General features: G+C 32.3%; 1 protein-coding gene across 1 annotated transcript; it reads right to left on the reverse strand.

Annotated features, from left to right (window-relative positions):
* Positions 1–1,624: 1,624 nt before the first annotated feature.
* LOC140016529 (B3 domain-containing protein At5g26805-like) lies at positions 1,625–2,116 on the reverse strand. The gene has a single exon (XM_072070068.1). It carries the CDS (start codon positions 2,114–2,116, stop codon positions 1,625–1,627), a length of 492 nt encoding a protein of 163 aa, XP_071926169.1.
* Between the last annotated feature and the right edge of the window lie 12,868 nt (positions 2,117–14,984).

A 14,984-nucleotide genomic window follows, 5' to 3' on the forward strand; every position in this document is an offset into this window, starting at 1 on the left:
TGTAAAATTGATGATAAAAGATTTTCGAGTGCCACAAAAGTTGACAAAGATTATACCAAACAATCGATATAAAATTCTATAACTAGTGATTAACCATTAAAATATAGAATTTGAACTCTGAATTCTACAAATCTAGTTGTAAGAGACAAGTCTCACTCAAGAATTTCATGGAAAAAATACTTATTTATTTGAAAAAAAATAAGTAAGTCCTCACCCATGATTTTCCTCATTTATTTGGGGGAAAAAGTATATAGTGTGCTATTATTAGTTAATTCTCCAATAATTAAATAAAAGTTTTTGTCACCCATAGGTGGTTAAATTCAAAACTCATAAATGATTTATAAGGTAATTTGTAATTAGTTGCCTGATTTACAAATGGAGTTTTTCCTTTTTTCTTCTTTATATCTCAAAATTATCAAACAAAAGTGAAGGAAAGATCCCTTATCAATAAGAAAGATTAGGAAGAAAATCCATAAATCAGCAAATAAATCCCTAACTGAGTAGTAACCTATTGACAATATAGTTGGGAATATTTTAATGTTGCATAGAGGTTTGAAATTTCCTATAAGATCTTAAAATCCTTCTCACCAGACATTAATCCTCTTGCATCTCTAACAATTTGGTGAGCCTCAAACTTAGGAGGATAGATAAGATTCTTGAAAAATTTACATTCCCACATAACCGCACACAACATATATCCCTTCGAAAGATACTCTTATCACATAACTAATAAATAGGGTCATGAGAGCAATTGCAAATCATCCATTGTAGGATGAAATTGAACAAGATATCTCAAACTAGCTAATTAATCACTGAACTTTTACTTGGCATAGATCAAAGAAACTATAAAGAAAAATAGATAGTTTCCTAAAACTACTGCTCTATGATTTATTAGCATTTTCAATATTCAATTTTGAAATATACAGTGTAGTGTATCTATTTTTTTTTTTTAGAATAATTGTCTAAAACTCCAACAAGGGACAAGATCCTAACCTAACCCATCATGATTAGAAAGTTAAAATTTGAACTACAACTAAGATGAAATACTTCAACATTCATCTATTTTTCCAATCCAAAAGCTCCATTGCTATCAAAATTTTGACTTTTAGGTACTAGAAGATCAATTACCTTTCCCATTGAGGATCTTTTTCCCTTTTCCTTCTTGTTGTTTTATAAAATTTTTGAATAGGAATTTATGTCTTCATTATAAATATACAGATAGTCGATCATAAAAAATAAGATGAACTTATTAGGCCAATAGAATTCTTGTAAAAGTTTTTCACGAAAATCAAATTTAGTGATTCTTAATGGCTTAAATTTAATGTCGAAATTGAATGCTTTTTGCAAGTTTTTGGCTCTTTGGCTAGAATAAACTGAAGAAATAGAACTAGTAAACACATATAGAACCTTAACGATTTCAATAGATACTTTTTTCAGGTACAAAGTCAACAAATATTTCATCACAATATAATATTTTGCTTAACACCTCTCTCCACCGGCCAAAAAATAGCAAAAAGAAAAACAACATTTAAACTTTTACTCCCCCATTTCCTTCCCAAACCCATCAACAAAAAAGAAAAAAAAAAGAATGAAAGAAACATTAGTGATCTTTCACATCCAATGTTCAAATGAACTTGTCCAAAACTGATACACGAAGGGTTTTGGATTTCTTATCCCAATATAGTCCAATGGTCATTCCTGAAGTCACATTTCTGTTGGCCACAAACTCCATAAACCAGCTTCCTAGGATCAAATACATGTCATGATTTGGCCATTTTGTGAAGAACACTTGATACTCAGTTCTAGTGTCCAAATCAAGCATTTGGATGGGAATTCTTTCTCCATTGATCACACGGCCTTTGGTTTCACCGTCCCAGTGGATGAGTAGGTGCTCTTTCACTTGTTTTGCATTTAATTCCAGACCAATTTGATGCTGCAGGTCATGGGTGGAGATTACTTTCTTGATTTCCCATGGGAACAGGTACAAGAGTTGTGGAGAACGATTGTTTCTCTCCACAAATTCTGAGCGAGGATGGCCCAGTTGAAGATCACATCTTCTATTTTCTTCCTCTTTCTCTTTTGTTTCTAGAAAATGGTAAAAGATATGTTTCACCATTTTTAAAAAATAATTTCTTCTCTCTCTTTTTTTTTCTTTTTTTCTTTGGGATAATTTGGAGCAAAGAATAGAGCAAGAAAGCTGCTTTTATGGTGTACTAAGGTGGTGCAGTGCCTGGATAGATTCTATAAATTTTCCTCGAACATTAATGAACCATTAAATTGTTCAGTGGGCATTGATGGAAATCTGTTTTACATTTATTTCTTTCCAGATAAGGTCATTGCATTTGTGATAAACCTTTGAAAAAGAGATATAGTCATAGAATCATTAACTGTTAAACACGTGTAATCATTGACTGTTAAACACGTATATGATTAACAAACTGTTCTTCTGATAAATTTATTTTCAAGTTAATTGCAAGGTAGAGATAGAAAATTGGTTCATCACTTTTGTTCCATTCATTCGGGGTAAAAACAAGCAAATTAAACTTTTATTTAATTTTTTCTTTATTTTTTGTTTAATTTTATATAAACTTCCTTTTTTATTAAAATTGAATACTGTATCGGCCATAATGAGTTTTGTTTTGTTTTATTATTTCAATCTTTATTTAACTTTCAAGATATGAACATAATAAACAACAATGTTCGTCTATCAGGATCATCAATATTTTCCTTAATTTAAAATACTAGAATAATTGCTGTGTTTTCAATTTAGAATCCAAGCTTTCATATTGAGAATTCATGTCATACTCCAATATGCTATTTCTTTTGTTAATATTTAAAAGACTGTCATTAGCTTTGTACAACTTGTTATAACTTTAGAATTAAGTTTCATAATTCTTTTTCTTAGTTTATTGCCACAACAATGATACAGAATAAGGTTTTTGAGCACAAATTAGTTAACTTCTTCGTCATCCACTAGAACCATAAAATTTTGTAAGAGATAAAACATGGCATGGCAAGGATGGAAGTAAATATCAAAAAATGAACTAGCTTTTCTCTATAAGCAAATGAAAAAGGTTCTTTGTAAACTAACTTCCACAAAAAAAAAACCACAAAACCTCTTAAGGATGAGGCTAAAGTTCATTGATTTTTAGAAATAATTTCATGCATAACTAGTAGAATTTTTCTTCATGTTGATGAAATATTAAGTTAAAATATTACAAAAGTTGTGTCAAATAAAAATAGAACAATACTCAGATGATGTAAAGCCATACATCATTGCTCTTAAAACAAATTAACATACGCTACATATGAGGAAATGTTAATTCTAGTCGGTAATTTAAAAAAATCAAATCAACAATTCCTATAGAACCATTGTCCTAGTTCATAGCTGTATGCATGTTTCTTGATTTTGTAGGATTATACTTATGTTAAGTTCATATTCCAAATCTAATTTCAGTATGAGTCATAGATAATATACACACAAACACATGTATGATAGTAATTAATGTGCAATATGGTCCTCGAAATTCAATTTGTGAACAAACACTATTATATAGAATACTTGTGAACAATATGAACAAACACATGTATACACATAAACACTGCTATATAGAATGTTTGTGAACAATTAGAGAATTTCCTATATAAAAAGGACATCATTTCTTAGGTTTTTAGTAGGGAGGATCCTGAGTAGACACTCAAAATTCCTTTTAGTATGCATGCAAAAGTGACAAACTTTATTGGATTCAGTCCCAGACGAGTAGCTATACCATGAAATCAGCATATACTGCAACTTAAAAGTTTCAAGACAGGGGAAATGTGAATATTTGCTACAAAAATCAGCTCAAGTACTTGAAGATTTGTGGTAGAAAATGGCTTTGCAATATCAACATTAAGCAAAATATTAAAAACTTTATCAAAATGCCTGCATCAAATCTTTTCACGATGAAGCACAATATTTAACACATCCTCAAAATGCCTGCATTAAATCCTTCCCATGAGGATATACCTCTGAAATAGGGAAATACAATATAACTTATAGTTGCCATTCAGAAAGGGGAGGAAGCTGTAGAGGAGATGCATAACATTTCTGAATTGCATGCATTTCCCATAAAAAGATAAATGCATAAACATGCTTGTAAATGGGTGATTTTTGAAGCCATTCCGGTAGCTGTAAAAATAAGAAACAACATTATAAAAAAAAATGTTGTCAATAGAATGGACTTAAACATTCTCAAATGCATTATGAATTAAAACAAATCTCATGTGCACCGTTGTACTTGAACATTAAAACCTTCTATTCTCTTCTCTTATTTCATAGATTTAGAAACTCAATACAACCTTAATAACTATGGGGAGATTCAAATTAGTTTGTGAAAATCTTGTCATATTCTTTTTCCCTTTCCTGCGGAAAAATAGGAAGCAATACTTAATTCGAGTTGCATGATCCTAGAAAGATCAAAGACCTATACCATATAGGCTAGTAAAAGTAAATACATAAGAATTTCTATCATGCATAATTTGCAATTCTCTGCAAAATAATTGATTACGGTCTATTGTAAGGTGCTCTTTGAAAAATTGGGTGCCCGACCAAGAATACGAATCTTTGATTTAAATCAACCCAAACACTAATGTAGGCTTGCTTATATGTCTATATACTCTAGGGAAAGAATGGTTTTCAGAAACTCTTTCAAATTAACCAAAACATGGCATGAACCTAAACGCTTGATGCTAATATAATTCAAAAGTTGTTCTATGTCCTACACATCGATCAAGAGTATAGTCAGCGTCACTCGTACAATAGGAGAACAATTAGGAAGCATGTTATCAATCCTACAAACTTCTAAAAGCAAACTGTATCAAACAATGATTCTAGAGTTAAAAGACAAACAAAATGCAAAAGTGCAAACAATTTCCATAAACCAAATTTGTTACAGGATACAAGCATAACAACACTCTAGAGACAGAAAATGTGAAATAAATCCATGCCTATTTTTCTTTTCAATCTCATGGTCAATGTTTAATCCATACCATAGTTAACCTTCTGGCTATAAGTACATGAGCCCTTTCCAACACAATAATCACGAATAGCATCCATTCATGTTCTTGAAACAAATTGTGAGTCATGGTATCTTTCTTTAGTTAAACAAGATACTATTGAGTTTGCAAAAGAATAATTTTATTGAATAGGAAAAAATGCTACAATTTCTTTTTTTATTTTGAAAATTTACGACAGAGATATTTGCTCAAATATATCTAATTTAGAGAAGAGTCAATACTAGAACTAGGAATTCAGCATTTTTTTTCAGCAAAGGCCCCCAACTCGGGGAGAGGTGCCACCCCTTAATTTATTTCATAAACATAAAATACAGAGAACAATTGAATATGGTATTCAACTACGACAAAAACTCCTAGACATAGCTTATACAAACTAAAGGACATTCCCTGACATCTAGTGACAAACAACCGCAAACTTCCTTAGGTAATACATGGTGAGCTTCAAAAACACCACTCCCTTGCGCTCTCTTTCCCGCCAAACAATTTGCAACGAACTCGATACCTTATGCAGCAACCATCGTATCCTTCTCAAAATATTCACCGAAGGAAAGTTTCCCACCTTCCCAGACTTCACCAAGTGTTCCAAAACCAAAGAATCTACCTTAACCATAATGTCATGCAATTCCCTATCGAAGCATATTGTCAAACCTTCCAACAATGTCATCCCCTCTGCATGTATTTATTTAAATGGTATATACCAAAAAGCAGAAAGAAATGTTTTACTTCACACTTCTGAATACCTCAGTTTGCTGAGTGACATATACTGGTATAGTTAGAAATAATTATGATGTCCTACACATTAAGCTACTTAGACCTAATTCACTTTTTCACTTTGCAAATAATTAGAATACAAAATAATGAAACAAAAGCAAACTTTATTGAGTAAGAATACTACATATGCTGCTCTTGTTGAGTCTTGCCCTTTTAAATTATTGCCGTGGAAGCATTGATTTTTACTTATGTATATCTTCTCAAATTCAACTATATTCTTTTTTTTAAATTTAGTATTTGATGTTTTCTTCTAGAGTGTAAAAGAATATTTTGTCAATTCATTTTTGAATGGTAGATGTAATTCTTAGTCCTTTTGTTATTCTTAATGATATTGAAACACACAAATCTAAAATGTGATATATGCATTATTGTATATGCATAATCCAGTTGTAAGAGACATGTCTCACTGAAAAATTTTATGGAAAAAAATTGAAGAAATACTTATTTATTTGGAAAACATAAGTAAGTCCTCATCCATGATTTTCCTCATTTATTTGGGGGAAAAAAGTACATACTATGCTATTGTTTATTAATTCTCCAATATTTAAACAACATTTTTTGCCATCCATAGATGGTTAAACTCAAAACTCATAAATGATTTATAAGGTAATTTCTAATTAGTTGCTTGATTTACAAATGGGGTTTTTTCTTTTTCATCTTATATCTCAAAATTATAAAACAAAAGTAAAGGAAAGATCTCTTATCAAGTATGAAAGATTAAGAAGAAAATCCATAAATTAGCAACTAAATTCCCAACTAAGTAGTATCTACTAACAATATAGTTGGAAATATTTTAGTATTGCATAGTGGTTTGAAATTTCCTATAAGATCTTAAAACCCCCTCTAACTAGACATTAATCCCCTTGCATCTCTAACAATTTGGTGAGCCTCAAACTTAGGAGGATAGACAAGATTCTTGAATAATTTACATTCCCACCGAGCTGCACAAATTGAATATCCCTTCAAAAGATACTCATCTCACATAACTAATGAATAGTCATGAGAGTAATTGTGAATCATCGATTGTAGGATGAAATTGAGCCTGATATCTCAAACTAGCTAATTAATCACCAAGCTTTTACTTGACATCGATCATAGAAACTATAAAGAAAAATAGATAGTTTCTTGAAACTACTGCTCAATGATTTATTAGCATTTCCAATATTCAATTCTAAAATATACAATGTAGTGAACCTATTTTTTTTAGAATAATTGTCTAAAATGCCAACAACAAACAAGATCTCAACCTAATGAGAGTTAAAATTTGAATTAAAACTAACGTGAAATACTTCAACATTCGTCATAGTTTTCCAACCCGAAAGCTACATTGTGGTCAAAATTTTGACTTTTAGGTACTAGAAGATCAATTACTCTTCCCATCTAGGATCTTCTACCTTTTTTTCCTTTTTATTTTTTTATAAAATTTTTGAATAGGAATTTATATCTTCATTATAAATGTGAAGATAGTCGATCATCAAAAATAAGACAAACTTATTAGGTCAATAGAATACTTGTAAAAGTTTTTTATGAAAATTAAATTTAGTGATTCTTAATGGCTTAAATTAATAGTAATGTTGAAATTGAATGCTGTGATTTGTACAAGTTTTTGGTTTTTGGCTAGAATAAATTGAAAAAATAGAACTAGTAAACATATATAAAACCTTAATAATTTCAATAGAAACTTTCTTCAGGTATAAAGTCAACAAATATTTCATCACAACATAATATTTTGCCTAACACCACTCTCTACTACCAAAAAAATAGAAAAAACAAAAAAAAACAATTAGATTTTGACTCCCCCATTTCCTTTCCAAACACATAAACAAAAAACAAAAAACAAAAAAAAAGAGTGAAAAAAATGCTAGTTGATCTTTGACATCTAATATTCAAATGAACTTATACAAAAAAAAATTTCAAATAAATTTGCCCAAAACCAATACACGAAGGGTTCTGGATTTCTTATCCCAATATAGTCCAATAGTCACTTTTCTGTTGGCCACAAACTTCGTAAATCAGCTTCTTAGGATCAAATACATGTCGCAATTTGGCCATTTTGTGAAGAACACTTGATACTCAGTTCTACTGTCCAAATCAAGTATTTGGATGGGAATTCTTTCTCCATTGATCACATGGTCTTTGGTTTCACCGTTCCAGTGGATGTGTTGGTACTCTTTTCACTTGTTTTGTATTTAATTCCAGGCCAATTTGATGCTCTAGGTTATGAGTAGAGGTTACTTTCTTGGTTTTCCATGTGAATAGGTACAAGAGTTGTGGAGAACGATTGTTTCTCTCCACAAGTGCTGAGCGAGGATGGCCCAGTAGAAAACCACGTCTTCTATTTTCTTCCTATTTCTCTTTTATTCGTAGAAAATTGTAAAAGATATGTTTCACCATTTTCAACAAAATACTTTCTTCTCTCTTTTTTTACTTTTTTTTCTGCTTTTTCTTTGGGGTGATTTGGAGCAAAGAATAGAGCAAGAAATTTGCTTTTATGGTGCACTAAGGTGGTGAGGTACCTAGATAGATTCTACAAATTTGTATCGAATATTAATGAAACATTAAATTGTTCTGTTGGCACGGTTGAAAATTTGTTTTATATTTATTTCTTTTCCAAATAAAGCCATTGCATTTGTGATAGTCATTTGAAAAAGAGATATAGTCAAAGAATTATTGATTGTTAAACACTTGTAATTTTTCTATGATTCACAAACTATTCTTCTAATAAATTTAATTTCAAATCAATTGCAAGATAGAGATGGAAAATTGGTTCATCACTTTTGTTCCTTTCCTTTGGTTTAAAAACAAGCAAACTAAACTTTAATTATACTTTTTTTATGTTTTAACTTTATATAAACTTTCCTTTTTTTATTTAAAATTGAATACTATATCGGCCACAATGAGTTTATTTTAGGTCTCTTATTTCCATTTTTGTTTAACTTTCAAGATATGAACATAATAAATTACAATGTTCATCAACCAGGAGCATCAATAAATTCCTTATATTTACTATGTCATAATAATGTTAAGATAATTTTATCCTAATATTTTAACTTTTAAAACACTAGGAAAATTGCTACATTTTCAAATTAGAGTTCAAGCTTTCATAATGAGAATTCATGTTATACTCCAATCTGCTATTTCTTTTGTTAATATTTAAATGACTATCTTCATAATTAAGTTTCATAATTCTTTTTGATAGCTTATTGTCACAACAATGCTAAAGTTAATGTTGACCTTGGTCGATCAATCCTTGGTTTTGATGATTAACAAATCAAAATGTAGATTTGGGCTAATGTTTTTATGTGAGTAATTTGTTAGAACAGATTCTTGTGGCATAAAAGAAGAAGCAAAAACAGGGCACTCATGTCGGACGCTATCGGACGTCCGAAAGGATGAAAAACATCAAGAAGGAAACTCTGTCGGACGCTCGTGAGGAAGCATCGGACGTCCGGAAGGATCGGACGCACGCCTCGGACGCACATCGATCGCATCGGACGTCCGAGAAATTTCGCAAAGATTTGATGACTCTCTGCCTACGTTCGGACGCAGGGTTCGGACGTCCGACAGGTGGTTCGGACGTCCGACAGGCACCTGTCGGACGTCCGAAAGGCCAACGGCTAGTTTTGACAGCAATTAATATTTGACCGTTGGAGAGTCTTTTGGAGCCATTTCTCACCTTCTATAAAAACCCCAAAGCACAAGAAAACTAGAGACTTTTGCCAACATAAAATACAAGCTTACAAGTGAGATTTTTGAGTAGAAAGATTCTTTGTTGGTTGTATAAGGGGTTGGGAAAGTTGGGTTGTGAGGTTGCTCAAGTGAAGGTTATTCTCTAGGAGGAGTAAAACCTTGGTGAAGGTGAACCTATCACTTGGAGTGGTAAAACCTTGGTGAAGGTTGCCTCATTTGTATAAAATAGTTCTTAATTGGGTGAGTGATCTTTCAAGTGTAGGTTGTTGAGGGTTAACTAGAATTGTTGTAAAACTCCTTGGCTCAACCAAAGTGTGTTTGGGGTGAGGAAGGAGTGAGCCTTCACTTGTACATCTTGGTTAGCATCGCCATCAATTGAAGAGGCTATTGGATTGATATTTGGTTTGCATTTCTTATCTTTTCTCTTTAATTAAATTTTCTTTATTGTGCTTAAATTTGATATATCTTTGTGCATCATTGTGAATTTGTTTGTACTCATTGGGTTGCACCGGGCACTTACAATTGGTATCAGAGCTTGGTCTCTTTTGATCAAGCTTAACCGCTTAGAGTAAAGATCATGGCAACCATAAAAGTTTCTTTTTTAGAAGGGCAATCTATTGATAGACCACCTATGTTTAATGGTTCTCATTTTAGCATGTGGAAACAAAGAATGATGATTTTCTTACAATCTGTTTACATTGAATTATGGTATGTGGTAGAAGATGGTCCTTATGAAGCTAGAATAGTTGACTCTATCACCAATTTGAGTAGATTAAAAACTAGACAAGAATTGAATGAAAAAGACAAGAGATACCTTTCTTTGAATGCCAAGGCCATGTGTATATTGTACAATGCATTAGATGTAAATGAATCTAGTAGGATTAAAGGTTGTAAATCAGCTAAAGATATTTGGGATAAATTGTGTGTATTTCATGAAGGTAATCAAGATATTAAAGAACAAAAGAAATCTTTACTTGTTTCTCAATATGAATTTTTCAAAATGCATCCTCTTGAAAATGTTGATAAGATGTGTAGTAGATTTTGTGACATTATTGAAGATCTTAAATTGCTTGGAAAAGAATATTCTTTGGGTGAGAAAAATAGAAAGATTTTGAATGCCTTGCCAAAAGAATGGGAAAACAAAATAAATGCTATAGAAGAGGCAAAGGATTTAAATTCTATGTCCATTGAATCTCTTGTGGATACCCTAACATCTTATGAATTAAAGCTGGAATTCAAAGTGCAAGAGGAAGAAAATGCAAGAATGTATAAGAGAGGCATAGCTTTTAAAGCATCTCAAGTGGGGGATAACCCATCCTTCATGGGTAATGAAATCATGGAAGTGGACAATGATATAACTCCTCACATCAAAAGTTTCAAGAAGATCTTCAACAAGAGATGTTCAAGAGGAGATTGCAAAATTACATGGGATGAATGCAATTCAAAAAGAGAAAAAGAAAAGTTGGCCCAAATGGCACTAATGGCCGTTGGAGAAGATGAGGTAAGTTCTTATCACTCTTCTTGTGATGAAGATAATGAAGATGATGATGTGAAAATTCTTATGATTAAAATGCATAAAAGTTTGAGAAAATCTTATGCTAAAAATAAAGATTTGAAAACAAAAATAAATGATTTGTTGGAAGAAAACTCCAAACTTTTTCAAGAAAACAAATGTTTGAGAATGGAAAATGATGATTTAAAAAATCAAAAAAATGTTTTGAAAAGGAAGTTGGAAGAGACAACAAAGTTTTATGAAAAAATGTTGGAGGAACAAAATTTGTTAAAGAAAAGAATTAATGACTTGAACGAGTTTCTCCAAAATGAAAAACAAAAGTTTTCTCAAACAAAAGAAAGCAAATCTTTTCAAGGCACAAATAAGTTTGTTATGATAAGAAGTAAGAAAATTAGTTGCATTAAATCCACCTATGTGCAAAATACTTCTATCATGTGTCACTTTTGTTGCAAATTTGGACATATGCAAAATGATTGCTATGTAAAGAAAAATATGAGAAAAGGCATGAAATCCATGTGGATTGCTAGATCATGTCGTATTAACTCCCAAGGACCCTATAAAGAAATGGTACCAAATGAAATTTCTCATATTTAGGCACATCATGATGATTTGATCCAAGAAGTGCTATATGGTTGTAAGTACAATTGAAAATTTTGATATTCAATATGGTCTTGATTTGAAAAATAAAGGGGGAGTTTGTTTTTGATTGATGCCAAAAGGGGGAGTAGGATTTATTGAAATTTCTTTGTATGTTGGCACTTTCTAAGGGGGAGCTTTATTTGAACTTATTTGATAAAAGAAATCTTCATTTTGTTTGTCATCATCAAAAAGGGGGAGATTGTTGACCTTGGTCGATCAATCCTTGGTTTTGATGATTAACAAACCAAAATGTAGATTTGGGCTAATGTTTTTATGTGAGTAATTTGTTAGAACAGATTCTTGTGGCATAAAAGAAGAAGCAAAAACAGGGCACTCATGTCGGACGCTATCGGACGTCCGAAAGGATGAAAAACATCAAGAAGGAAACTCTGTCGGACGCTCGTGAGGAAGCATCGGACGTCCGGAAGGATCGGACGCACGCCTCGGACGCACATCGATCGCATCGGACGTCCGAGAAATTTCGCAAAGATTTGATGACTCTCTGCCTACGTTCGGACGCAGGGTTCGGACGTCCGACAGGTGGTTCGGACGTCCGACAGGCACCTGTCGGACGTCCGAAAGGCCAACGGCTAGTTTTGACAGCAATTAATATTTGACCGTTGGAGAGTCTTTTGGAGCCATTTCTCACCTTCTATAAAAACCCCAAAGCACAAGAAGACTAGAGACTTTTGCCAACATAAAATACAAGCTTACAAGTGAGATTTTTGAGTAGAAAGATTCTTTGTTGGTTGTATAAGGGGTTGGGAAAGTTGGGTTGTGAGGTTGCTCAAGTGAAGGTTATTCTCTAGGAGGAGTAAAACCTTGGTGAAGGTGAACCTATCACTTGGAGTGGTAAAACCTTGGTGAAGGTTGCCTCATTTGTATAAAATAGTTCTTAATTGGGTGAGTGATCTTTCAAGTGTAGGTTGTTGAGGGTTAACTAGAATTGTTGTAAAACTCCTTGGCTCAACCAAAGTGTGTTTGGGGTGAGGAAGGAGTGAGCCTTCACTTGTACATCTTGGTTAGCATCGCCATCAATTGAAGAGGCTATTGGATTGATATTTGGTTTGCATTTCTTATCTTTTCTCTTTAATTAAATTTTCTTTATTGTGCTTAAATTTGATATATCTTTGTGCATCATTGTGAATTTGTTTGTACTCATTGGGTTGCACCGGGCACTTACAGTTAAGGTTTTTTAGCACAAATTAGTGAATTTCGTCGTCCTCTACTAAAACCATAAAATTTTGTAAGAGATAAAGTATGGCATGGTAAGGATGGAAGCATATGTCAAAAAATAAACTAGCTTTTCTCTAGAAGCAAATGAAAAAGGTTCTTTGTAAAATAACTACCACAAAAAAATTACAAAACCTCTTAAGGATGAGGCTCATGTTCATTCATTAATTTTTAGAAATAATTTCATGCATAACTAATAGAATTGTTCTTCGTGTTGACGAAATGTTAAATTAAAATATTACAAATGTTGTGTCAAATAAAAATATAACAATTACTCAGTTGATGTAATAGCAGCACATCGTTGCTCTTAAAATAATTATCATACACTACATATGAGGAAATATTAAACTCTAGTAGGTAATTTAAGAAAATCAAACCAACAACTCCAATAGAAACATTTTCTTTGTTTATAGCTTTATGTATGTTTCTTGATTTTGTAGGGTTATACTTATGTTAAGTTCACATTCCAAATCCAATTTCGGTATGAGTCATAGATAATATACACACAAACACAAACACAGCAGGATTAGTTCAATTGCTGGACTCAGGGGGCTTGGCTAAATGGCCGTTATGTAACTCATTGCGGCAAATTCGGGCCATGCTTCAAAGCTTCAATGCTGCAGCTAAGCATGTATTCAGAGAGGCGAACGCCGCGGCAGATAGGTTAGCCATGATGGAACTCCAAGATGATTTTTTCAGCACGTCACTTCAGCAACTCCCAAGGGAGGTTAGAGCTACTATACTTTTGGATAGTAGGAGAATTCCTTTTGTTCGTACACAAGTTGTGAGGGAGTAGACCCCCTTGCTGTTTTTTTGATACAGATGTTGCCCGTAGCGCTATGTACTTTGCCGTTTTCTCAATGAAATGAAACTTTTTAATAAATAAATAAATATATATACACATACACACACACAAACACATGTATGATAGTAATGTGCAATCTAGTTCTTGAAATTCATACCCAAAAATATGTGCATTTGATAATGATATATATAATGATATACAAGACGATTTGCAAATTCAGTATGGGGAAAGTCTACAAATAATGTGTAAGTAGCTAAAAGAATGTGCCATACACCTTCAAATTTTAGATGTTACTGATTTTTTTTTAGGTGGTGGTGGCTTTTCCTTTTGATAAAGTGGTAGCACTAAAGAAAGGTTTGCTAGAGTCTGAAGACTTGTAATGAAATGTGGCTCTATAATTATGGTGGACAAAAAGAATAGATGGTAGTATAGCTTGCTATTATAGATGCATGTATTTGATGTTTGAAAGATTAGAGAATTGATGTTTTAATTTGTGATTGAAGTTTGCGACCATGGCCCTTAAGTGCATTGTGAGTGTGAGACTAGGGGTTCGATCCCTGCCTCTTGTACTTGCCACTCATATAGCATTTTTAGGATTTAGCCTGAGTGAGTGCAGGTGCACTCATCTAGTTCGATGATGGTTTATTACCTTCCAGGTTCTCGATGGCCTACTTGAACCTACACCCCTTATTAGTAGTTTTAAATGAGTGCCGATTGACTAAAAAAAGGATAGATGAAAATTCTTTATGAACTATCCTAATGATAAATGAGTTTTCCTAACTAGACTTAAATGACCACAATTTTTTGAAACTTCTCCGATGGTTGCATTGACAAAACATTGGCCTGAATTACAATGATTGAAAGTGACATGGGATTAGATGTAAAATTGATGGCGAAAGATTTTTCGGTTGTGGCTAAAGTTGACAAAGATTATATCAGACAGTCAAGATAAAGTTTTATAGCTAGTGATATAGAATATGAATTCTGAACTTCTTCCTTAAATTCTTGCAAATTAATCATTAAAATATAAGGGGTATTCTGAACCATTCATTTTTTTTTTTTGTATTTTGATGATTATGTTTATGATAGTTCACCAAATTTCTAATAGACTAATTGTATTTAGGGACATAGGCTTGCAAAGTAATGCTATAGATTTGCAGTCATCATAGCTAGTTGGTAAGTAGTTTGCTAAAAGCCAAATATGTCTAGAAAACCAATATATTGGATTGTAAATCCCAAAAGTACACATCCTAGATGTGGAAGGAAACATGGGAA

Source organism: Coffea arabica, chromosome 11c (genome assembly GCF_036785885.1).
Source record: "Coffea arabica cultivar ET-39 chromosome 11c, Coffea Arabica ET-39 HiFi, whole genome shotgun sequence".
Classification (NCBI taxonomy): domain Eukaryota; kingdom Viridiplantae; phylum Streptophyta; class Magnoliopsida; order Gentianales; family Rubiaceae; genus Coffea; species Coffea arabica.